At 36.2% G+C, this 27987-nt stretch overlaps 2 protein-coding genes across 4 annotated transcripts in view; one reads left to right on the top strand and one right to left on the bottom strand.

Moving 5' to 3' along the window:
* The window catches only part of LOC139976974 (small ribosomal subunit protein eS25-like), a 71151-nt gene that overhangs the window by 17762 nt on the left and 25402 nt on the right, over positions 1–27987 (top strand). The gene's annotated exons all lie outside the window — the stretch shown is intronic.
* LOC139977031 (vang-like protein 2) overlaps positions 1–27987 on the bottom strand; it is a 51158-nt gene that overhangs the window by 8251 nt on the left and 14920 nt on the right. For 2 of the 3 annotated variants that reach the window (XM_071985986.1, XM_071985988.1), the window contains exon 2: positions 10–472. In XM_071985986.1, the coding sequence (XP_071842087.1) occupies positions 10–384 (375 nt within the window). In that variant the 5' untranslated portion in view covers positions 385–472. Of the gene's footprint in view, positions 1–9; positions 473–23366; positions 23734–27987 lie in introns of those variants that run through there. The other variant, XM_071985987.1, reaches the window with a different exon arrangement.

Raw genomic sequence — 27987 nt, 5'->3', positions numbered from 1 at the left:
TCCTCTAACCTCTTCTCTCTCTGAATCTGTAGTGAGGGCAGCAGACGAGAAGTTGACCGATTTGTTATCTCCGTCGTTGCGTGACTTTCTGTGACTCCGCCTACTCCTGTCGCTGTCATAGTCTGTCGTCTCCGGGTCCTTATTCCTGTTCTTTCGGCCCTTTTTGCTCCGATGGGACTTTTGACTCTCTTCGTCCGACTCCTTGCCCCGGTTCCTGCGGCTGGTCTTACTCGGCGAGGAGGAGGACTTTGTCGGGGACACGTTGCCGGAGTTGTCTGTCGGGGCGGCCGCACTGTTGTTGAGGTTTCCCGCCTCGGTGGCGGCGGTCGCCGCTACGGCTAGGAACCCGCCATCGTCGGACGTGTCTGGATTATCCGGATCCATCTTCTTGTAGGCGACCAAGTCAGCCTGGTACTGCTCCTCCACGGGTTTGTGCGACACGATGCCGGTTATGTGAGACTGCTATATACTCCTGGAATTGAAAAGGAGAAGACAGAGAGAGAGGAAATGAAATGGAAGGTTTAATGGCGGATTTACATAGCACATTGCAAGGCAAATATTTAAATCTATAAATAGGGATTACATGATACTTAAAACTTGCTTGAAATTGGTCTCTTAACACAAGATCGTAATCACATGGAGTCGTCTAGATGCTTTTACTTCAAGTAAATGTCACAAAATGTAATGTGATGAGTGGGTGGCCACCTTGCCGTTACATTTTTCAGATTGTAGGACAAATATTTGAATGCATAAACAAGTGTGACATAATTATTCAATGGCAAAAGGTGACTTTTCTTTTAAAATAAGATTTTAAATTTCGTGAGAAATTTGATTTGTAGGATCGTAGTCATGTGTCCTACACTCTCAGTCCCGAGAGTAAATTTCACAACAAATGTAACAATGTGTGGGTGATGACTGGCGGTTACAAGTAGTCTGTTATAGTTAGCATGCACAGTTGACATATATGTAAACTGGCCAGGATATCATCTGTGAGAGGCGGTAAATGGTTTGTGACACTTGAGGACGTGAGCATACATGGGGGGGGGGGGGGTAGGGTGGGAGTCAATAAATTAGATAAAAACTGTGTTAAATAGGCAGAAGAACATTTATTTGTTGCTATAATTTATTCTTCACAGCCAATTTTTCAACGTCAGATGACGGAATGGGTTCTAAAAAAAGGTAAACAGTTGGATTGCAATCATTGCATTTATTATTCCTTCTCTGAAACAGTGAGGCGGTGATATTGGTACTGTTTTGTCCGAAGAGGTGCAGAAACAGATGTGGCCTCCTCACAACATGGATACCAGGGGAAACCTTGCTGTAGATTGGACTTCTACATCTACTGAGTTACAGTAGGTACGTTAAGTATAGTACAGTTCATACAGTACAGAATAGTATAACACAGTATATTATGTATAGTGCAAAACAGTGCAGTACAGTATAGTATTTATAGTACAGTAAAGGTAACACACCACAATTAGAGTAGTGCATGTCCGCCTGAAAGGTTAACAATTGTCGGAAAATAGCCCTAAAGTGACCTACTGTATTGACATATTTTGCGATTTTCTGAGTTATCATTAATGTTCTTTTTGATGCTTGGATGTTGAAGAGGACGAAATAAACTACTGATGGTCTAAAAATCTGGAGGATTGAAGGTGATTTAAGTTATTTTAGAAAATCTTGGGTGAAACAAGAAGATTCTGCAGAGACAGCTCCCAGATGGGTTGGGGAGCACTATGATAAATTTTGAGCTCTTCTAGCTCAAAATCTAAACGGTCATGGTGGCAAAAGTTGAATGTTTTATGATAGGCCAAGCCATCAGCTATCATATGGTGGGTAGGACATGTCAGTTGAGAACTTTTATCTATGCTCTTTCGGCCTTGGAAAGTGACAAGTTTAGTGCGTAAGTCAATGAGAGCGATTAACTGTAGTGTGATAACGACTGTAAAGTACGTGCAAGATCTAACACGGATAGGGTCTCAGATAAGCTACTGTAAGGCTTCCTAATCCTTGGGTCTGAAAACTAAACGAAACATAGAAGAGTGCTGCCTATACAACATGCCAATGGCATAAAATTGCAGAAAATATTTTATGGCCTTAAATGCGACTTTACAAGCCAAAGCTACAGCATACTTTTCTATGACCATGAGGTATGGTACAGTAGTTTAAACCTTAGATGTGACAAACTAATTGTTTTAGAAATTAATTTTAAGTTTTTTTTTCTCCTTTTGTCCCCTCTTTAATGCCAGTTTTGTTTTCACTTACATGCAACCTTTAAAACAAATTCATTTCTTTGCAAAAGTCACAGCTCTAGGCTGACCAGTGGATTTAACTCTTCCTTGATTTATCACCCCTTCAAAAGGAAACAAGGTTATTACTTAGTGATTAGATTTCTTAATTAATCATGAGGAAAAAAAGTTATAAGCTGCAGTTTGTGGTTATACTAACCATTCACATAGGTTCCCACCCCCCACCCCCATTTCCTGTATGGTAATTGGTCCTATTAGAGACTAATCCCCTTCCTAAACAGGAAGAGAAGCAAGAGGATTAAGAAAGGTCAGGAAACTAAATCTATCTCTTTAAAAGGTAGTAACCATTCACTTCTTTGTATTTTCAATAACAAATGGAGTACGAAACCACACAATGTGACTTATTTATGACTTTTAGGCCAGTCACTGGAAAAAAATGTAAGGATCACATGGACATACACCACAATCATATATATATTGCAATTACTGTGCACAGAAGCATACGGTACAGTCCTCCGTATATACAGTACTTTCAGAAGATCTGTAGAACAGGTTACGCCGTATCTTGAGGGTCCAATTTATTTATTTTCAGTGTCCCTATGTCACACTGTGAATTAGTAGGGAAGTTACTTTTAACTATTTAAAGATGTGAACCTTTTAGTATGAAGCAACATGGGGGTGGGGGAGGGAGGGGAGTGGGGAAATATGGCACAGAAAACAGACATTTTTCATACAGTCTGTTATCCTTATATTAAATTACTCAATTTTTATCAACCAAAGCTGAAACATTGACCATTGGCAGCTCTGATATTGGTACAAGAACTCAAAAAATGTCACCAAGTTAAGATTCCGTACATGTATGCACAGTAGAGAATGGCCTCTACAGAATGTCATGTCCTGGAAGGGGTACTACTAGTATGGTGTTGAGAGTCGGACAATGGTTTAAATCACTGATATATAAAAAAAAAACCAATGATACCAAAACAAGCCTCCCAAACTAAAAAACGATGTGATAAAACATCAACTATCTGTGTCCAGTCTGCATAGTACATACATGTTAATTAGGCCAGGCCTTATATCCCACAGACTTTCATGTATCTCAGCGCTACATTTTATGTTTATTAAACTTGATAATAAATCCCTTGATATCCTTTTCTCCTAATTTTGAAGATTGCCCGTCTCTACTGAAGCATCTCTCGCTGCCATCTGCTGCCGCACCACAAATAAATAAGAATGAGCTATGTGTATTCCCTGTCTCGTTACGGACCGTTTGATGTTATTGACATGCAGAGGAAGACTTGTCATCTCTCTACCTATACATCTCTCATCACCGTCTCATCTCATGACTTAAATCATCCTTCCTCCTGCATACTGTATAGATAGATAGATCTAGATTGATATATAGATAGATATATATATATATACATATATGTATATATCTAGATAGATAGATAGATACTGTAGATGGATAGATATAGATTGATAGATAATATACATGGGCGATTCCGTGAAAACAGGGACATGACCCCAAATTTTCAAAATCATTTCTGTAGCCATTTTTTGCTTCTAATATACTATAAACACATTTAGGGTCTGGGTTATGTACTTTTTTTTCCAACTTTACCATGTTCTTCTACCCAAAAATGTGAATACATGACTAATGTTGATATTTGAGGGAATATATTGAGGAAATAGTATGGATATTTCAAAGTCTCAGATTTCCATATTTGAAAGCACCCTAAATAAATTTGAAATATATGTATTGGTAGTTCCATTAGTGATATCTTAAAATATTAATCACAATTCCCCCAAACATTTTTGGTTTGTAGGCATATTTGGCTGTAACAACACAGAGCTGATTTGAGAGCGTAATGTGAGTTACCGAGAGACCAAGTTTTTAACTTTTTTTCTTCACTAGAGCTGATAATTTCCTGCCATTTCATATTATGCTTCTAGTCAAAGTAAAGAGTATAATAATAGTTGAAAGAATTAGAAATGTACCTAGTGTGTAGATATAAAGAGCCACTGAAAACTGTAATGCGAGTTACCAGTAATGCGAGTTACCGCTGTAATGCGAGTTACCACGTATTATTCCTATCTCACAAAGCACACTTGCAGTACTACTGATCAACAAAACAATAGAGCCCAATATATACTTCTATAAGGTGTGCACAGTAGGTACTTCCTGTACCCAGAATGCACTGCAACCTCCATTACATCACATGTGACCCTTAGGACAGTTTCAACAGACATTGATGATTTTATCACCTGACCTTTGTGGAATCACAAACCTTCTAAGTTGCATTCAACTGTGACATCATCAAATGAGTAAAGTTAGCATATTCTTTCTCCATTTTAACATTAGCATCTTGGAATATTAATTGCTTAATATAATATTTAGGAAAAATTGTGAGAGCTTAGGCTATATAATAGTCTGTAGCCTATCACATAGTAATCTCGCATGTTCTCGGATGGGCAAATATTGTAAATCATGACCATTATAATGTGCCTAACATCTTCATGGAAATTAGTCTTGATTTGAAAACTGATGCTGCCAAGGGTGTGGGCACCTCAGAATTAGTGGGGTGGGCAGAGGGGAGGGGGCGGACAGGGAGTTTGCAGAGGTGAGGATTGGGGCCGCTGGGGGGGGCAGGGTTGCAGAGGTTTGGGCAGTTGGGATAGATTGGTGTGGTTTACCAAGTCAAATGTGTGTTCCCCAAATATCATGATGTGCAAACCCCTTTCCCCACTATGAATATGTCACTACAATGTTAAAATCAACCTTTACTCCAAAGCATTTCAAATCCCCAAATTACACAAAATAGGGCAGGCCATGGTGCACCGGATTTCACAGGAACAATCGATAAGTGGAAATGGCCTAACCCCAGGGAGGACAAAACTTTCTATCTACAAAACGAGATGATAAAGAAGTTGGGAACGCCTTTGATTGCTAATAGTCATGGCCAATTCAAGTTTGCATCAAAATTCTTATTTGATACAAAACACCATCCATTGAAGGTTACCGAGAATGGCCTACCATCATGCCATCATACCGCATGATGAAACATCTATCAATGTGTTATTGTTGATAATGTTATTATACTGATAGAATTAGGAACAAGGATTGTTTTATTAGTTTCATGCTTTTCCTAAGAACCTTAAGTACCAATTTTCAAAGGACCAATCACTAATCAACATGCTAAAGAAACTTTTCTTGTAATTCACTATAAGCTGTGAACCTGTTTAACTTTCAGTACATGTTTTGAGACATTAAAATGGAAGAGGAGAGCTACCAGTTTTGCTTGGATTAGCTTGATGGAAATTTGGATTGATAATTCAAGAGTGTACATGCAATCTTGTTAGTCAACAACTTTGGATTAGCTTGATTGGAAATTTGGATTGATAATTCAAGAGTGTACATTGCAATCTTGTTAATCAAAAATTCTTCGGTTGAATTTTCTGGTTCAATCTGCTTCGATTATTATTGATATAATTGTCAGGACGTTTTGCTAATCGTTGTTAAAATGTTGTTAAAAGTTTTGGAAAGAGTTTTACAGTTTCTAAGAGTTTCCAAGTGTTTCAAAAAAGGCTTTGGAGAATATTTCTTTCAAAGAATTTGATGAATAAAGAGAAAATCCATGACTGGAAAAAGTGTAATGCGAGTTACCGTAGTGCGAGTTACCAGACTTTCCCCCCTCCATACCACATCTGAAGTTGTTTCATATTTTCTACTGCTGATATATCAACATCAGTAGGGTAGATATCTTGTACATGTATGCAATTGAAGAAATCATTCTTTGTTTGATCACAGTGCCATTTTGTACCGGTGTCAAATTTTCAGGTGTCCTTTTTCCGTAATGCGAGTTACCGATATTTGGAAGAGCACCATACATTAAGGCGAACAGAATTATAATTCCTGAAAATTTCATATTGTAGCTATGAATGTTGGTTATAACACCACAGAAAATTGAGGAGTAACACTAACCCATATTCAAGCCACAGCACTTTGTTTATAAAAAAACAGGAAAAAGTGTAATGCGAGTTACCATGGAATCGCCCACATGTATATGGGTGATCATGCACTGAAGAAGAGCTAGTTTTGCTCGAAAGCTCTGCAAAAACCAAACATTGGTTGTTTTACTTCCAATCACTTACTTAATTTAATCTTTGCATCTCACTCGAGATCCAGCCTTTCTCTAAATGTAGCATAGTTGTTTAACAGTTTTTCCATTATTCCTATATACACAGTACACACACATAAATATATAATACTGGATGCATGCAACCTCTTCTCAACATCTCTGAGATGTTGCTACATATACATCATCATCAATCAAAAAACCCACATATTGTACAGTACAGTAGGATGAATGCTATAGCTATGCCAGTCTTCATCTGATGTGGTCACCTACATATCCTCCACCCATCCAACTAACCTCTCCCATCGTTTCATGCTGTGAACAATTTATTCACGTCTCATGTTATCAAAGTTACATTTGTCAGAAGATATTTGAGAAGTGAAGTGTAAGCTTGACAGAGCCAACTCAGTTGAATTCACTCTTTTTCTGTACAAGTACAAAGTAAAGTAGAACTGTACGTAGGCATCTAACAGACTCTCTGATCTAAATCATGAATGTACCGTTATCATTCACAATGATACTGGAATCGTAACGAAATATGGAAAGAAAATTTAACCCCACCCCCACTCCCCAACCCTGACAAAAAGGAAAAAATATCATTTAAACAATATTCAGCAAGACTAATTTTTTCAAAGGTAGTATAAAGGTGATCATTGAAGATCACCCTTAAATGATTCAAAACTTGAATACCATGCATGGAATAATTTATTCACTTTTTCACCAATACAGTTATTGTATATACATATACTGTAACTCCAAGGTATAGTGCAGGTTTAGTCCAACTGATCACCAATACAGTAATACAGTTACTGTACATATACTGTCACTCCAAGGCATAGTCCAGGTATAGTCCAACTGATCACTGGTACAGTTACTTATACAGTAACTCACAGGTTTCGTCCATGTATAGTCCAACTGATCACCAGTATAGTACTTATAGCAATACAGTTACTGATGTACATACACTGTCACTCCAAGGTATAGTCCAGGTATACAGTAGTCCAACTGATCACCAATACAATTACTGTATGTATACCGTAACTCCAAAACTTTTAATTCTTGATAATTTAGAAATGTATTACAAGGTATTTATCAATCCACCTGTTTTGTCAAGGCTTTTATTCTACCTAACATGAAGAAACTGCCACACTATATGTATAAATGCCAGTATATATCTAGTAATTTCAGCAATTTTAACGGCATACTAATTTCAGCGTTTTTTTGTGAGAAAATATTTTACAAACATGAAGACTGCTACACAAAAATGTGACCACTGAATTATCTTCCGCAAGATCTCCACTCCCCTTTATTGATGTAAGTTTGTTTTTAGTCTTTTTTCTTTTGTACAATGCTATACAGAAAAAAAAAACATCTATAGATACTAGGCTATTATGATAATGGTAAGATAAACAATATTTTGTTCAATGTGTTTCCACTTCCAGCTCATGTCTCTTATTAACTCCCACTGTTTTAAATGACTCTCTCATGATTCACAAATTACACTTTTTATAATTGTTTGAAGAAAAAGAAGTAATTGAAGCGAAAAGAGAAAACAAATACGGCCATTATTAATCACTTGGAATGGTTTATCGTTTAGCTGCACCTACTGTACAGTAGTAGTGTGTACACATGTAAAGCTAACTCTGTGGACGATACGGTTCTCCGTGTCGGTACGAGCAAACAAAATGATTAAACGTCGGCCGTCAATGGAGAAATGAGTCACAGAGAGAGCGGAGAAGAGGCAGGGGGATAAATTAGGCATCATCTCTGTCGATTAACACGATAGGAGACAAGATACTGCCTCTAGCTGCTCCTGAGATCCGAAGAGAAGAAACAGGGGGAGGAAGAAGATGAGGGAGAAAATGGAAGGATCTGAGATGGATTGGATCTATATCTTCGGTTTCTCTAAAAGATGAGCCTTTGAGCAAAATTATCCATCAGTTTGTGTTTGATATTGACAGAGCTTATAATTGATGAAATGTTGATGTGTATATGTATGTATGCCTCTGGCCTGTTATTCATAACTCCCAAATATGTAATCTTAAAGCAGATATTGGAGCTGAGTTTTTTTTTTTTTTTTTTAATATATCTTCAATTTGGTCATACAATCTTTGGCATTTTTTTTTTCCCAATTGCATATGTAAATTCCAATGACTAATGAGAGACAACATACTTGAATGTATTTGTTTCTCGATTCAAATGTATCAGAAATCTATTTTAATTTTCATTTCTTTTTTACTTTTCACAATTCCTGGTTTTAAGTCCACTTCTGGGGAAAAACTTCGCCTTTAACGAATGTCTCATATCATACTGAAAAATTGCCCCATGGCCGTGTCAATGAACGGCTATACATATTTGCCTTTGTGTAGCATGTTGCTCATTCGAATATCAGTTTTAGCTATGCAATATTTAGGGGAGAAAATTTTTTCTGACTTTTGAGTACAAAATGTACAAACTTCAAACATGAACATATCTACAAAACTGCATGTAGGAAAGGAATGAAAGTTTCTACGAGGATAGATGCTTAGATTATATTTTTCATGTATTTCATGAATAGATCAACCTCTTAACTATTCATTTAATGAGCATTCGTAGCAAAGACAAACTAGAAATCTGTGTTACTATGAACACTACAGTAGTTCCATCAATTTGTTTTCATCAGATCGAAGTAAGATTTGTTGAACTGCCTAAATGTGGACAATGAGCAAATGCAACATTGGACCACTTTAAAAGGATTGCAGACAAAAGCAATTGTGAGAAAAAAATGTCAGTAAATCCTGTAGTACCTCAACAGGTTAATTTGGATATTTACGAGCGAGGAAAAAGCTTACCTGTCTCCTCAAAACCTTTGGCAGTTAGTATGACAAGGAAGGTAATTTACCGTGAGGGTTCCGTCAAAGAGGGGGGGGGGGCACAGTGTTAAACAGATTACCTCTTCATGCTACCTCTTCATGCTATGGGCACGGCAGACCAAGAGTTCTGAGTAGACAGGTAAGTGATGTATATATTTAATAACATTTATTTCAAGGTTAATTGATACAAAAACTTAATATCCTTTGGCAAGAGAGTTCTCATAAGGCACTATCACGATTTGGCTACATTTATTAGTAACCACCAAAACTCACTACAACAGGATGGTGAATTGTAAGTAACCAAACTTATTCATGACTAACATTCTAACTTGAACATCCCCTCCTCTCCTTTAAACTCTCCCCATCCCCATACCATACCTCTCTTATCCCTCCCCTACTTTCCTTTCCATCATATCCCCACCACATCAGCTTCCCAACATAACTTCCCTGCCACTGTTAACCTACTGTAGACCTGTACAGCTACTGTACAAAGCTAACAAATGTACTAGATGCAACTAGCAGATAAGTGTACTACAATGTAAAATATAAACTAAATTCAGACATCAAATAAATAATACAACTGAATATGGGCTGTTTGCTGCTCAATGCCTTCCCCTAGTCTTAAGAAGTTGTCCCAGACTGTTTACGGCATCAAACACAATTCTTAACCACCACAAACAACACACGTTTTCTTTTGAAGAAATCGTAACAAGATTACGCCATCAACGTGTCTCTTTAATATTGTGATGTGAAGTGACATCATTTTCAAATTGGATTTTTATCCAGCTTTTCATTGATGAATCAGAAATGGCCGGAAGGTATCTTTACCTGATGTATGTAGTGTGTATAGTATGCTATGGGTAGAGTAATAATACGACGCATGTGATGCACTCACTGTACAGTATGAACTGTATTATACTATTTAAATGCTACGCATGTCCATGTTACAGTAGATCATGCTGTAACCATAAACTTTATGAGGGGGTGGGAGGGGGTGGTGGGGTGAGGGGGAGAATGGAACTCTAGGGAAGGGAGTGGGAGAAATGCAGCAGCAGAAAACATCATATGATAAAACACATTTTCATGCATTTACTACAATGCTTGGCAAAGTTTGTGAATTGAAGCTGTTGAGGTTTTTTTTTTATACTTTCTTTTTGTGAATAATTCCTTAATCAATTTCAGATTGATGATAGTTATCGTTTAATATCGAATCAAGGACAAATTTACTGTTAACATTTTGTGTAGCAGTTTTAAAGGCTGTGAATCTTGACTACGGTAAAAAACTATTGTTTCTGTGTAGAAAAACTACTAGATGCATCTTTGTACTTGACTAGCAATTTGTCCCTTTTACACATGGCCTTTAGGTATCTGATACAAAAATAACACATTTTAGTTATATTCCCCAGCATCAAACTTAAAAAATTTGAAGTTATTTAAAAAAAATTGTCACTGACAATATTATTCAACCAAATAGTCTTTGTCAGTTGTACATACACAAAGTGTTCTAAAACCAATGATGCCAACATTTCATATTCTTTATTAATTGAAATTCTGTCAGTTTTCCATTACTTATTAAACTAAGAAAACTCAACAGGTTCCATGCAATTACTTGTCTACCTATAAAAGTGGCCCTGTATTAAACCTATTATGTACACTGTAGCTATAGAGTACATGTATGCACTCTATGAATATTAGTCAATTTCATACATTCTTAAATTTCAAATCAGCCTCATAAATGCAATATGGATTAATATTACCACTGAACAGAATTCATGAATACCTTAAAGCCTCCAAGTTTTGAAGAGGCTTAAAGAAGAAAAACATAAAACACCTTTACATTTGAACAAGCAGGCATAAAATGACAGATTTTAATATATTCCCAATAAATCTTCATCACGCAATCTCTCTAAAAAGAAACTCCCTCCTATCATTGTCGTCATCCCTAGAAGAGATTCTGCCACGGTCGTGTGCAAGTTAAACCACTCTTATCTTGTGAATCAGCCCAACCCATCGATTTTTTTTCTTCTTCTTCTTCTGCTCCTTCCGGATGAGTCACACGGTCGCCGTTACGTTTTTTTTTTTATCTCGACATTACTCTCTCGTGCTCGATATACACTGCCTCTCGGGTGCAGTAGAAATATCGAGCTGATATCCGAGACGCACGGAAAACAGTTCAGGAATCAAATGGATGACGGAGAAAGGTAGAGATAGATCCATATGTGAGAGAGAGACAGAGGACGCTTTGCTGTGATTTGATATCTGTCTCGCTTGTACCGAGGTATAATCGGCGAGATGACATACTGAACAACCAGACTCATTAGCGGTGTGGAATGAATACAGCAGAGTGGATTTGATGGGGTTTTTAAGACTCAAGTATTTCATTTCATAAATGTTTTGAGGGGGAACCTGGTGAAGTTGCGGGCATCATGTTTCACCGAGGGTACCATGCCTGCTTGATGATTTACGACGGGAGGGAGAACAAGACGAAAAAAGTGGCCCACTTTTAACCAGCATCTTTGAATAGTTCAAAGTACTGTGAAATGGTGATCGAGCTTGAAAAACATTGATAACAGTACAGTAATGTGTGGAAAGAGAAACAGGATTCATTGTCTGAAAACAGACATGTCCCAAAAGAGAAATGCAGATGTACAGATTTATTACTATTTAATAATAATAATAATAATGAAACACTGGTATTGCACTGGTATCAGTCAAGAAGACGCTCAAAATGCACAGTTGAAATTACAGAGAGAAAAGGGCATTTAAGTATGAAACAGACAAAGAGTAAGATAACAATTAATTAAACGGCCATTTGAAGCTGTTGAGTGTTGAGTTCTCAAAACAGGCGAGTTCTCACAGAGAGATTTGAAAGACATGAGAGAAGGAGAAAGCTTGACTGATTTATGTAATCTGTTCTAAAGGTGAGCATCGACACTGAAAGCGAGTTCCGCAGGATCCATTACCCATTACTAGTCTTAAATTCTTAAATAAGAGAAAGATTTTAAGTTCATTCACCTATACCCTACTGTATGTACTCTCTGAGCTGTCGTCAGGACTGTTAGTGTAAATCGATACCCACTCCAATCCATTATGCTTCTTGGCCTACTCATAAAACTGTGTAAAATATTCATCAATCTATGGATAATAGTACAGCTATTGTGGAAATTCTTTACAAAGAGAGTAATTGTGCCATGAAATTTATTTATTTATTCTACCCGAGTATCACCACATAAATATCTGTGACTATGAAAGAACAATTTTAAAAGATATTTTGTAAGGTTAGTCCATAATTATTCCATGTGTGTGAACTGTGAACTGTATGTTTATGAACTGGTTTTCAAGATAAGACCACCAACACCACTGTTTATATATTTAAAAGCCAGACACAATTGCCACAGAATGACATGTTTCATTGAAACACTCACTTTTGGAATTCTTTAGATTTATTGTGCTCTCTCACACTAGCAAAGTACTGGGGTCTTACAGCACTGTACATAATACATAATTAAACCATGTATAACACAGTGTAGGTACAGTAATCACCACAAGTACACAAGTTTATTCACATTTCATGTTTATTAAAATCCAGTATAAATACAAGAAAATACATATTTATAAACAGGATTAAGAAAAACATTTAAGAGTTATAAAGATTAAAATAGCAGTGACTGTACACACTATTTAAGCATGTGTATGCTGTCCTACACTATTTAAGCATGTGTATGCTGTCCTACACTATTTAAGCAAGTGTATGCCGTCCTACACTATTTAGGCATGTGTATGCTGTCCTACACCATTTAAGCATGTGTATGCTGTCCTACACTATTTAAGCTATGTGTATGCTGTCCTACACTATTTAAGCATGTGTATGCTGTCCTACACTATTTAAGCAAGTGTATGCCGTCCTACACTATTTAAGCATGTGTATGCTGTCCTACACTATTTAAGCATGTGTATGCTGTCCTACACTATTTAAGCAAGTGTATGCCGTCCTACACTATTTAAGCATGTGTATGCTGTCCTACACCATTTAAGCATGTGTATGCTGTCCTACACTATTTAAGCAAGTGTATGCTGTCCTACACTATTTAAGCTATGTGTATGCTGTCCTACACTATTTAAGCTATGTGTATGCTGTCCTACACTATTTAAGCTATGTGTATGCTGTTCTACACTATTTATAGTCATGATATACTGTGCCAAAGAAACACCCTCCTGTACTTGGAAAAATAAACAATGCGAGCTGGAGAAGTTCAATGGTGGCCGCTTGGTAGTAAAATACATGAACAATGTAAGGAATGTACTCCACGCTGAGGTTGTTGGAAAGAATTCATCAACTCAGTGAATATTATTAATCTTTGCAGGCATCATCATCACAGATCAAATTTCTTTGATCTTGTGAATTTAGCTCAGACTGTTAGTATGTACAGTGCTTACAGTACATAACTCATGTAATGAACATTACATCACAGTATAGTACAAAAGACAGGCATGTAAGGAACACTTGATGAAAAACTATATTTTAATTACATTGCCATGATCATTGAGGAACAGAGATAAATGAGGAACACTGGAAAGGGTGACCAACATATCACCATGCTAGGAGGTCCTGGCTGATCATGATAAGACTATATTAAGGGTGATGAATACTTCCAGTGCAAAATATGCCAGAAATTTTTTACATTTTGGTCCTTCACTAAAAAGTTTGACAAAATCTTGCATTTTGTTGCCATTTAATCAAGGCAATTTACCGAAATCTGAGATACCCCAAATTATGTCAAAGTTTTACCACCACTTCTCAAATTATGCTTGGGAGATCAAAGCTCCTTTAACCGACTCATTTTTAACGTAAATTGAAGACAACGATGTATTTGACGCCTAAAATTGGGAATTGCAAAAGTTCTGTGTTTTTGATTGACACTTTTCTGTGCTATCTGTGCTAGCTTACACACACACAGATGTGCCAATCTGTTCAAAGCAGCCGCTCTAATGCTTTCAGTGAGTGTCTGAACTTGTCAGGTATATTGTTTGTCATTTCTCTGAACCTGAACTTTCAGATCAAGATGCCACCACCTCTAAATTACGTAAACAAATTGGAATTCACTTCACACTTTACAACTTCTTGCCGTATGTTTTGATATCCTTGACCAATTAAACCAACCTTACAAATCGGTACGGAAGACGTATCATTGACTGCATGCGAAATCGATGCATATTACATCATCTTTGTTTTCTCTTTAAACAAAACAAAAATCCTGCTCAATTAAGACGGGAAGATTCTGACTGGTGGTCGACAGAGCCGATTAGAAATATATCTTAAAGGTGATGAGTGGATGTGAAGATAGGGGGAGAGTGACTTTCAAGTGCACTTACAGCATCTAATGAGGAGATACAGTAGGGAGGCTTTGAATAAAAATTATTTTGAAATATTTCTTTGGATGTTACCAGCAAGATGCAATGTCAAAAAAATATGCATTCATAACATGGAAGTAAAAATTCCAAAGCTGACCTGGTTTAGGGATACATTTAAGTGACAAACTTACCTGTCTCCTCACTCCATTATCATTCTACCTGGTATAGCATGAAGGGGTAACCCATTGACATTGACCTTAGCACGGTGACATTGGTAATCATTAAAGAAACAGATTTTAAAAAGTGTTCTGAAGCTAAAAACAAAATAGGCCTGAGATGCACACATTATATGGAGGAAGTGACAAAAACTCAGAGCTATATGCACAGTATGTCAGATACATAAAACACACAGCTACAGCATGTAGACACTTTTGGTGATAGAATGAGGCGGCAGCTTGACCAGAGGTCATTACGGGAGGTCAGTGTCCAAACAAGTTACCAGGTCAATATATATATGGTGGAGTGAGAGAGCAGATGTTATGGGGAAACAGGTGAGGAACCAAATAAATTAAGTTATGCACTGACAGCTTGCCAAATGTCCACATGTTTCATTTCATACCATCTAAGAAAGCGGATCAGCACGGCTAAATCCCAAAGTTCTAGCTACTGTAAATAAATTTGCAAATTTTTCCACGACATAAAGAAAACCAATATCATATACAGGAAGAACAGCGTCTAAACTGTGGCAATTACTTCCACTAATTCATGACAGCATCTCTAAAGAGATGCAAGGGGGGAACTTTGGGTATCCACTAAAACCTTAGAGAGCATTAAATGTCGTAGTCAACGGTACCAATACAATGTACCCTGACAAATTCCTACGGTAGTTAACTCCAGATGTTGATAATATTAATCTCGATAAGCTCCTTTAAACAACCTTTAGAGTTAATCTGACATCTGCGAACAAAATCGTAAATCCCAGAAACCTGATCTTGACAAAACAGATTACATCTGAGAGCTGGCTTTCAACGGAGATCAAATTTTGTTCAATTTTCTCTTCTTCACTGGTGAGAAGATCACAAGTTACAGATTTTTCTTTCTATCAAAGTAAATAGAAAAAGTGTAGGATTCATGTCTCCTGCTGAACCCACCCACCCCTCCCCCCCCAAAAAAAACAACAACATAATATAGTAATATACAGTACCAGTATAATATAGTAGGGAACATTCTGAACATACAAATCAACAAGCAGCATTTATTTATTAATGTGGTTTATGATTACTAACTTTGTTTTCTTTTTATGTATGTATACATATGTGCAGATATGTGTGTGTGTCATGTGTACTCTAAATCTAAACAACATAAACTTCCCATGCAATTTGCAGAAAATAGAAATATCCATAAACTTCAGACATTTTTTACTAACTATACGACAATTCTTTTGTTAACTGATGAACAATAACAAAAATTTAAAAAATATTGACAAAATTTACCTTGTGAATTGCTAAGTATCTGATACAGCCATGTACTGTACTTCAACAGACAGATTCTTGATGCCTCAGATATCAATAAATACACACTGTAGGTTAATATGTATATATGTAATCTGTGCACTAACCGCACCAGATACAGTATGAGTGATAATTTCTCCCGTTCAAACTATCCCACACACTCACTCCAACAGTTTACAGTACACTTGATCAGTAACATACATTACACTTTATAATTAGCATTTAGCCAGTGCTTAACAAAACAAACTCTTTCGTAGACCAATTGAAGTGGAAGACCACAGCCAGTATCTACTGTACAATGAAGCCTTTAAGTAACAGAGAGGAGGAGATGTATTTAGCTGTATGTTTGAACAATGGTCCTGACAAAGCCCCATTAACCTTTGGACAAAGAATAAAAGCAAACAACTTTTACCAATCCATACAGTATACCTCAAAACCAGATCATCACAGAATGGGCACAGGATCAGAAATAAAATCTTCAAAGCCGGACACAGGTGTTTTAAATCCAATAATTGGCACAACACATATTGTACAGTACAGCAGGTGTAGGCCATAGATACATATAGCAGGCTATAGGATAGATATAGCAGGCTACTGTACAGACCAAGATAAATAGCTAAATTATGAAGTAGTCAACGTATTCATAAACAGTGTCACAATCAAAATGGACACCTACTCAGTTATCGGTTACATTATACCATGATTTTCGCAGTCCTTCTTTGACATGGTAAATACTGTTGTTACATGATGACAAATTTAAATTGTGCTACCATCCTATCTCCCTGACAGTACAGTGGAGAAATTTACCTATTTGAAAACTTTTGACAAATTCGTTTTGTAAGACTATGGAGGACTAGCTACTATAACTGTAAAGATGGCTATAACATTACTTTCTATGTTCCAGACTTGGACAAGTACAATAACTGAATTCTTAGTCCTCCACCCCTCCTCCCCACCCCCCACCCTCCCTCCAGCTGGAGATATTTGTAAGTTGTATCATGCATACATGAGCCACACATACTATATCAGTTTGACATTTGCCAGAAAGATGTGTTGCTATGGTAGTTCACAGGCAAAGGGCATTCTCAAAGTCCATTCCAAATTTTTAGAAAAAAAAACCAACAGGGAGTACACAACAGTAACATTCCATGTCAAAAGAGATGCAAACATGTGGTTTCATTGCATTTTTAATTCCTTTTAGTACTAGTTCAATGTGTTAACTTTCTACACTCCGTTTACACACTATACATAAACTATACAGACTTAGTAGATTTGATTCTGTTGTTCGATTCTCACAATGAACAATTCTGACCCTGTCTACTTAAAACTCCTTTGCTCTTAGTTTTCTTTTAGTCTGCCTAGGAAGAAGATTCCCCCTAGGATCCAAACATCAGCCTGGCAAGGCCTTTTTAAATACATTTATTTGGGGATCCTGTGAACTGTTCTTCAATGACAGCCCTGTGGTCTATACATGCCAAACCAATATACTCTCAACACATCACCTTATCCTATCAATCAAAATCACAAAACAGATGCTAGCAAGTGAATTCAGGCCTGGCATAGCATAAAACAGCCTCTCCACTTTACCATTTATATTACCAACACTGGATGACCCTAGGTTATGAGGAATTTAAGACCTTCAGCTTGGGGATTCATAAAATGGCTGAAGAGATCTCTCTCTAAAAACATTTTCTGTCAGAGCTCTACACCATGTCCATAAATGTAATACAGTACAGTATATACCCTCTATCAGAAACTACTGTGGAGTATAGTTAGCCATGCTGGACTATCCTACAGTACCACAGTATGCCTGCTGGACTATCCTACCACAGAATGCCTGCTGGACTATCATATCACAGTATGCCTGAAATTACATCGCAATTAACTTTGGACATAACTTTGCCTACAGTAGCTACTGTAAGTGGCAAGGCTGCCATACTACAGAGTAGAACAGATTTTATAGTGGAGTCCTGGGTTACAAAAAACAGTTCCAAACGAATTGAAGATGGGAAAATATCTGGACACAAACACACGTCAGGGCACTTTGGGTGGTAGAATAAGAAGGAAGGGCATTGACCAGTGTTAATAGTTTACCGGATCATTCTAGGCACAATAGAACGAGAGTGCTAAGGTTGTGGGGAGACAGGTAAGCGAGGAACTAAGTAAATTCATGTAAAACTATTTTGTGGTTACTGTACAGTAACTACTGTATAAGCTTGAACTATGTGCATACAACAACAGAGTCAACAGAGTCCATGCCTGGATGAAATATTTCACCACGGTCTAAAGCGACAATAGCTATATCAAGTACAGTACTTTGTGTGTGTAAGGTCATTTTTTACAGCATCTTTTACCCAAAATATGAGTGCCACTGACTTCATGTCAAAACCTATTTATGGAAAACTTGAAGTCAGATAGTTTTCAAAATACAAGACTTTTCTCCCATTATCTTGAATATAACTACTGTATCTAGTACATTCAAGTGTGCTGTAATTTGACCGACCCTGCACAGAAAGTTCTCAAACTTTTTGAGGGATTAAAAGTATTTCAAGGGTATTAAAATTATATTATATTTAAAGTTCAGTTCTCAAAAAATTTCCATTATTTGTTTCTTTCCAAAATTTGAAACTATTTCTCGGGATTAAAAACTATCAAATTCAATAATGAAACAAGGGATTAAAATCGTATTAATTTTTCAATGGATTAATACTAATAAATATTGAACTGCTAGTCTGGTTCGATGGTTTAAACATGTCTGCACATTAAAACATATATATATACCCAATCAAACGGTTTGTGCATACTAGGTGACAATGGATCCAAGCTGGTTACAAAACATACTCAGCATTTCTCTTTGAGAGGCAACAATAACACAATAACTGACTCTAGTCTGTGAGTGTACATACACCTCTCATACCTTCTCTTGGGAAGATGGAGATCACCAGAGAGGATGTTGAGTGAGATGCATGGAGGATGGACAGATGGATGGAGGGTCGCATCATCAGGACCAGCCCAAATGGTTGATAAGTACTGTGGGTTTGTGGAATGCAAAAGCTGTCAAGTGCAAATTGATCCAATATTGATTGATTTTAGTTATTTATTTCTCTGGTCTGAAGACCAGTGAGACCACTTGACAGGATGTATTGACATAGCCTGCTAGATATATACACAACTGTGCATGTGATATACTGTTCAGTGTATATATTCTGTGAGGCATAGCCCTAGAACTATATAGTGTATTAAACTGGCCTAGAAAACGCTGTATACTCTTGATATCAGTCGTCACAAATCAAAATTTAACATTGCCACAGCATACCTACAGTATATGACTAATTGTTATGTTCACTAGTCAAGTGATTCAATATGAGATTTTTATTTTCCCAATGATGGCCTCCCATGATGGCCTCCCATGATGGCCTCCCATCCCTCTCTCCCAATCCCTCCTTCCTCCTGTTCCAAAATAGTCATGTGCAAATTATAAATTTTATTCCTCAAAAGTTTTCAATTTAAAATGCTAGTAGTTACTGTAAAGTTAGTATGTTTGCAATCACAGATAAAAACATACTGTACATGAGTCATTGCTACTGGATATACCACTGTACACTATAGCGTTCCACAGTAATCTTGCAAGTTACTGTTTTTTGATGAGCAGTGACCTTTAACTTCTGTGCTGTTTGTTACACACCTAATTTGACACAGTAGTGACAGTGCCGCATGTCACATGACCTGTGGTTCGCACCTTTTCTTGTAGTAAAGAAACCTTGACTTCCAATGCAGGGATTAAGAGCAAGGGTCTGATAATGAGCACAGGGTTCAAATTAAATTTTGTACTGAACACTGGGTATGATCTCTAATTATGTAAATGCAGCTTACTGTATTTAACGAGGCTCATACCAATAATTAACAGATCTACAGTATGCTGCTTAAACTAAGATATCAGAAAGCTGCTTTAAAATATGACTCTGTCCTAGTCTGTCCAGAATAGTAGTACCATAAACTATATACTGTACGAGAAGTAAATTTAGGAGGGCTACTATATCAAAGAAAATAAAAATAAAAAACAAAAAAACTCAATATAGTTTAAATAAATTCCAAATGACAAAAGATTTTCAGACAGTCTACTTTGAGCAATTTGCATTTTTCAAAAATAGGAAAATTGTCTCCTGGTCATGCTCCAATAAATTCAAAGCACTGTGAATATTTTCACCATGGGCAGGCAGCTGGGTCAAAAGAGCTGGACTATTTTGTCCTAAACATTTCACAATTTTGTAAACAGGAAGCTACCTGTATGAAGTGGGTCACTTTCACCCAGGTAACCTGGAAAATGTTTATTTTATGTCTGCCAATGCAGCGAAAATAACTCAGATTCTGGTTTTTTCTCACAAGATTCTCCTGTAATATGAGGTTCAATGAGACTGTTAATGTAGATCAAGTATGCATGACTCATGCAGCACGTACAGTAGCATCTGGACATTTACATATTCACACGTACACAAGTCAAAATTAAACAAGTCACGCTGTAAGGTGAATATGTACAGTACAGTGTCTGCATCAAAATTGAAGATCTTTTGATATCTGAGCGAGACGAAAAAATAATTTTAACTTTTAATGTTTTGGAAGCTTGTGACCTTAGGGCTGAGAAGGGCACGTTTGGGGTATTAAATTGTAGAGTACAGTAGTATACATAATGTGGACAGATAAAATTCCCATTTCTAAAAAAAGATCAATGCATGGCAAATTGTTTCAATTTGTGATACAAAATGAAAGAGGAAATTGTAGTTCAGAATGATTCAAATTCACAACTTGGACAAATCTTACTTTGGTATATATAGTATATTCCTTGTCGCCTTTAGTTTTTATTATTATTATATTTAAGTTTTGCTCTTCTAAGCAAATTTGCAATTGGGTTGCAACTCCTAGACTTTATAACAGTCAAAGGTGTTGCTTGTATGCATAGATTTCATGAAAGGGCAATAAACAGTTTACCTACTGTACGGTCAGTCTGGTACAGGAATGCTGGTCTTGGAATGCTACAGTTGTATTTCTAATTTCTGAGCAAATAATCAAAACTGGCTGAGGTTATTAAAATTATGTATAATAAAGAAAAATGTTTTTTCTCTGCACTGGCAAAGACCTTTGGATAGACATGACTGTACAGTACATTGTTATGCTCTAACATTAATACAACAGATGGTAGAAAATCTTGACAACATCAACACTCTTTTATACTTTTCAAACAGAGACCACCATTGCCAAAATATCTAGACCTTCTACACTACAACACAGCAGATATTAAACAAAGCTTGTACTGTATATCCTGTGTTGAATGTGTACATGATTTGGGGCTAAATTTGTTTTCAATTTTACATGTATATCTTTGACAGTTGAGAAAGTAATAACACTTGTGAACTGTAAAAAATTGTAACTGAGATTTGGACAAGATCGAAGAACCACTTTCAGAGTTGAGCAATCAAGAAGTCTATTTTGAGGAATAATTTTGATTTGTAAAATGGTACACAAGTAGCCTAGAACATTTGAAGCCTCTTTGGATTTTGTTTGAGCTACTACAGTATTTATTTATTTTTGAGGGGAGTTGGGGGGGGGGGGGAGAAGAGAAGGGTGAGAAGTAAATGAGTCTAATGAGATGACCTTGAATATCTTCCGGATATTAAAAATTCATTTCCAATCTGTAAATCATAGCAGTCCATCCCATTAGCAGTTACCCTGCTGGGATACATTCAGTCCATACAAACCACAAATAGCCTCAGCAAGTTATTTCTGATAAGATAATTCACAAGCTGTGTCTTTCTCAAAGCATGCAGAAGATACAACCATCAACATGTAGGCCTTGATTACTGTTTATGTTGAAGCTGCAGGTTTTTGTGTATGTGTATTTTTTTTAGGGGGGAGGGGGCATTTCCTGGACAATTTCCCCAAACAAAGCAGAATAGTACTCAAAATAACATTGCAATTGATTAAAAAACACTAAGGTCTCCTCCACCTTCCCAGATATTTCTACCAAAGAGGAATAAACTTAATATGATTTGTTTGTCAACTAATATTGTAACATATATCGTAATCTCCGTAACTTAAAGATCATCAGCATTACAAACAAAATATGCTAGAAAGTTAAATACTGGTCACCGATGCTAAAATTTCAACAGGCACTTTATAGTAAGTACTGCCTATGTAAATGTAAATTACACAGTAGTACCCACACAGACATATTAAGTGGTCTATTTTAATTCTCCTCGATGCCTGGGAATAATTTCAAGGATCAAAATCATCTACTTTAATTACTGTACTTTTGAAAACTCCGAGCAGCTTTAAGCAAGCTAAATATTTCAGGCCAACACTGACGATCTTCAACTGCACTATAGCACGTTAAAACTTAAAAGTGACCTGTTTTTCTTACTCTTTTTAAATACCTTTCTTAATTAAAGTAGCATTTTGCGGTGATTTATAGAGTGTGCGCCGATGAAATTGCACACTTAGCAGGCCAACAAATTCAGACTACTTAATAATGAATGTGGATTTATTACAAGATTAAGAACCAGAAGAACAAAAAGCTGCAGGTGCTTGCAATTAATGTTGCTAGGAAATTATATTCAAGGAAAATGCAAGTTGGAATTGATCTTCAATAGGCCGTAACTTAGTTTTTCCTACCCACTGGCACCTTTAACAATCTGAGGCTTATAATGTAAGCTATAAAATTCTGGCCCTGCAGTAATGATATGCATCTGCTTTTTCATTTTTTTCTTTATTTAATTTTATTTATTGTATATTTGGTATAGACAACCAAGTACCATATACTGACAATTCAAGATCTATTAACTGCAATTGATCTTGTTGTAAAGTACAGTAGCACTCTTACAGGTTTGATCAAATAAACGGTTGATAATTATTCGACATTGCAAAACGCTACCCAAAAAGATCAATTACTGTACCGTACAAGTCCACTGATCCAGATATAAAGTACTTTTGTTTATACAGGAACCAAAGTATTTAACAAAACACAAATTTAGATCCTGCAAAACTGAAGATTTGAATACTAGATAAAATTCCCTGACGTAAAATAGTAACTCAAAATTAATTCTGTCAAAAACTTTTTGGGTACTATAGTATAAATTCAATACGACCACAGAATATATCAATTGCACCTACAAGTAGCCATCTATCCTCTCATATCCTCTGATATCTTCTCTTTTTCAATTTTAAAGTCTGAAAAATTAAATCTGTCACTCAGAACGGAACCGTACTTACCAAAACAGTTTTCTTCCCTGATAATCGAATTAATCCACATATTATCCAAATAAAATCATCCCTACATTGTCACGTCTCAAAGTGTTCTACTTTTTTTCCCCTAATAATATTCCTTTTGCAAATTGCAGTTTTTTTTTTCCGCAAGTAGAACTGGGAGGATATTTCACCAGTTTCTTTCGAGGACGTCAAAAGATGAAGAAATTAATCAGGCAGTCTATTCTAGACCAAAATGAGGAGATGTGAACCGGTTCACCGCAGTCTACAATGAACCTTTGTACGGTACTGCCCACTATACAGAAACTTTCTTACTCTACAGAGCTCTGACATACATGCATGATGTATGTATGCACTCATCCTCACTCTCAATATAGTACTCAAGAAAAAAACACTTTCCCACATAATACAGCTGCTGCACAACACAAAGCAGTAGCACTGATAAACTGGACTGTACCAATATTTATGAGATCACAGGACTGTACCAATATTTATGGGATCAGGGGGATATAGTTTGTTTCCTTCTTCTTCTACTTTCTTTAAAAAAAATATATATAAATCCAAGGGACAAACACTGCTAGAAAAACACAGAGGTGAGTCAACAGTTGAAAGGGGAAAAAAAAAGAAAAACGTTCTTTCTATACAATTGATGAGGGCTTTATTTGCCTTTGAATACTGGATGGCAATGTCGCAGCCAGCCAGGTTGCCTGATATTAGTAGAAGTAGGTATAAAATGGAGGGGGCATCTCTCAAAGGTAAATTAAATGAAAGGCCATTTGAGGTTAGGCCTCTGGGTGTGGGAAAGAAAGCAAATTTGCTGAAATGGTTGTAGGATCTATAGAGTTCTAAGGACAGATAGAGGGATGTAATAACTCTAAAGTGTGGTGATTATTATGTACATACCTGAGGACGGACAGACGGACTGGAATGGTGACAGGTGAATCAAGTAGTTGGTATATTGTCAGTGTTTGAGGACTGGGTCCCGAAAAAGGGGAAGTTAATTTTCTCAAAATGAAAATCTGGGTAATTTATTGAATTTGGAAATTACGGTAGTATCTTCTTGTAAGCATAGCTGTATTTGTTTCGTCTGCTTTATTTTTTTTTATATGCTTTTGTAAATATAGACAATCTTTCAAACCTAGCCATTTATTTAATAACTGTACTTGATAAAGTTGAGATGGTATTTTTTTTCTTTTGTTTTTCCTTATATTAGAAATTACTTGTGACAAAATTAATTGGTTTTCAAAGATTAAATTATCAACGGAAAACATGCAATCTTTGGTCCAACATTGTCCTTTATGTTTGGTTCTATTTTTAAAGACTCTTTGACATTAAAAGAACAACACAACTAATTAACTTGTATGAACTGTATGGTCCACTTTTATCAAAAATCTTGACACTTTAAAATGGTTAAAAATTGTGTACCTTGTGGGGAAAAAATCTTCCTCTTTTTCAATTCCACTAAGTAATTACATTACTCCCTCATTATGATTCTATTAAGAAAAAAAAAAAACTTCTCAATTTCATTAATAATACTTCGTCATAAATATGAAAAATCAAATTTTTCAATGTAATAATACCTTGTCATAAATATGAAAATTCCAGAGTATCTTACTGCAGTTAGTCATTAAACTTTCTTTGAAAAATTTGCCAAACCATTAAGTAACCACAAATTTCAAAAAATAGATACTGTAGGCCTGTTAAGATACTCTCATCATCCAGAATATATATATATATATATATATATATATATATATATATATATATACTGTAGAGTCTACTGTATGTACATTAAATATACTTAAGACATGGAAGTTTATTACTTTCATGGATGCTTGTAGCTCCCTATACACTGATGGAATCCGCAGACAGTTCTAGCCAAACCCAAAGAATGTAAACCGATTCTGAGATTTATATCTGTTACAGTCTGGGAGGTCAAAGGTCACTGAACCTAGTTCTCCAACTCACCCACACTACTTGTTTTGAAAGTCATGTCACTCACTGCTATTGTCTGAAATGAACCTAACCAGGAGCAGTACAGACATACAGTATTTGTCCATTCTAGTGCAGACAGATGTCAGTAACATAGCTAGACACATGTCAGTAATGTAGCTAGTGGAATCTACAGTCCTGGATGTCTGACCACAAGGGAACCAAAACAATCCTCTGGATATTTGGTATTTTAATGCAGTATTTTTGAGTTAAATTTGTGAAATTTCTTGCTGTTATTCATAATTTACATCATTATTTATCTGGCTGGTATCCCAGGGATGTGCTTATGACCAGAGGGGGGAGGGAGGGGGAGAGCAGCTGTGCCCTGCTGTTCTGAATGCCGCCCAGCACAACCAGTATTTTAAACATTTCTGCCATGGCGCTGTTCGTGATGATTTATTTGACAAATTTTACCATTACCAAAATATGGGTGAGTGCTTGGCACAGAAGTTAGCTCCAGAATAGGAAAAAGATTTGCCATAGAAGCATACTTCATTTGCAAAATTTGTTCACCCATGCAATGAAAGATAGTGGCTATCAGCTCATTCTGATATTAAAGTGCAATCTTATATATTTTTTTTAAAGTTATTTCAATTAATTATATACTTCAGAGTTTGGTAAAATCATAGACCAAAAAGCTGCTCTGTAATGCCGTCATGATTTTGCCTGCAAATTATCGGCACGCTTAATTAAAAAATTGCAAACGTCAATTCCGGGGTGGGGGGTTTCACATGCACTATCCAATTTATTCCCTGACACTGAGATGAGTTTATACAATTTGATAATTCAACTGTTAATAACAGAAAATGTTTTTGAAGGTGGTACTAGAGTAGTAAACTACTGTACTTGATTTTATGTTTTTTCTTTTTTTCAATTTTTATGAATTTCTTTTTATTTAAGCAATTAACCATGCTTGATTCTGATATAGGAAACTGTGAGATCAATTGAGCTCACCAGAATGAACAACACTTAAATACATTCTTTTATTTTGATAATTAATTAGTAATTATACATAATTACTAAGTACTTCCCATTTGCTACAACCGTCAGAGTTTATCTCTGCAGTCTTTAATCCTCTCATCCCTCTTTCCTTTCATCTTTCCTTCTCCGTTGATGTGTCTAATCTTGCTCTATTCTTTGCTCATTTATCCAATATAATTTAACTGTTCTGTCCATCTGTTCATCTCTAAATCTGTTCTTAGTTTGCTTTCATTTAAGTTAGCCTCTGAAGAAGAGATCCTGCTAAGATCAAAGCCTCCATCATTCTAAGTGCTACATACAGTATTGTTATCTACACAGGCCTTTCAGCAGTAGATAAGGAGTTTGATAATAAACAGGTTTTTTCTCCCTCTCTCTCTTTAAAATATATTTTTGGATGCAAAAAAAAAAAAGAACAAGAAAAAAAAAAAAAGTATATACTGTAATAGTTTTATTTCTGAATGCTATACATTTGGAAGGAAGAGTGTGTTAAACATTGGGCAGTGACCTTGAAAGTGGGTTGACCAGAGAAGGCACAGTGCTGAGATGATACAACATTTTGTAGGTGAGGTACTGAACAGTAGCTGTAAATGAGTACATACAACATGCCTGGAGACAAGTGCAATCCTGTAAGAGAGGACTTGAAGCAATTTCAAGCAACATCACCTATGAACTTGTAGTTAGCTTTTTGCTTCCAAATTCTAGGCACGTTTAAAGCTGTCACACCGTCAAACATTTCAAAATTTGTCAAACCTTCAAAAGTCATTTCCAGGAGTTGTCACATGCACACTCCAATATATTCAATCAATTGTGTCCGGTAACAACACAGTTTGTTAAATTCTAAGATGTATCCAAATACTTTTTCCACGAGCAAATATTGCTTAGAACTCTTTAAATCTCTTCTTCATGTATTGTTCAGAAATATCATATTTTGCAGTCAAATTATCTTTAAATGTTTTGATATTTATGACAAATTACTTTAATACATGTGTGTACATGAAAACCAACTGCTGCAGCCTATTATAGCCTGTAGCATTGATGCCCCCTGGTGATTTTCTACTCCCAATGTAATTCCTGTGTGGATATATCAGTTTAAACAGGCATGAAGGCCATCTGTTCAGCTCAGTGGGGTGTAAAACATTTCTAGATTCCCTTGGGGGAACTCTCACTTCAGGTCAGCTGAGGACAGTATTATATAGTCTACAGTGCATACTGTTAATGTGTGGTATATTAAAATAGTTTAGCCTAGGGCATAATTCTTATTAAACTGGTTAGGCCTGGTTGAGGGTAATACAACATCTATGTAGGTACGGTAGTACTGTACATATCACAACATTCAGAACAACCATATACTGTGTAAGTACATGCTGCTTAGTGTACATCATGTGTAAATTATTAACAACAAACCATTAAAAGATTTTCAGCCACAAGAAGGCCTCAAGGCTCATATCATACAATGTGCTCAGGGGATAGAGGATTATGGCAAGCCATGTGGGACAAACACCGCATAATATATCCGTGTATAAATATTAATATAAACGCATATTAATACGAGCATATACAGTATTGTGCAGTGTTTATCCCATTCTGTAGAAATGCAGATTTAATTACCATGACTACCAAACTTACGTCCCGTATGTAGACGATGCAAATCACC

Source organism: Apostichopus japonicus, chromosome 12 (assembly GCF_037975245.1).
Source record: "Apostichopus japonicus isolate 1M-3 chromosome 12, ASM3797524v1, whole genome shotgun sequence".
NCBI classification, from domain to species: Eukaryota; Metazoa; Echinodermata; class Holothuroidea; order Aspidochirotida; family Stichopodidae; genus Apostichopus; species Apostichopus japonicus.
The sequence above is the reverse complement of the archived record's forward strand: the minus strand, read 5'-3'. Positions and strand labels throughout refer to the sequence as shown.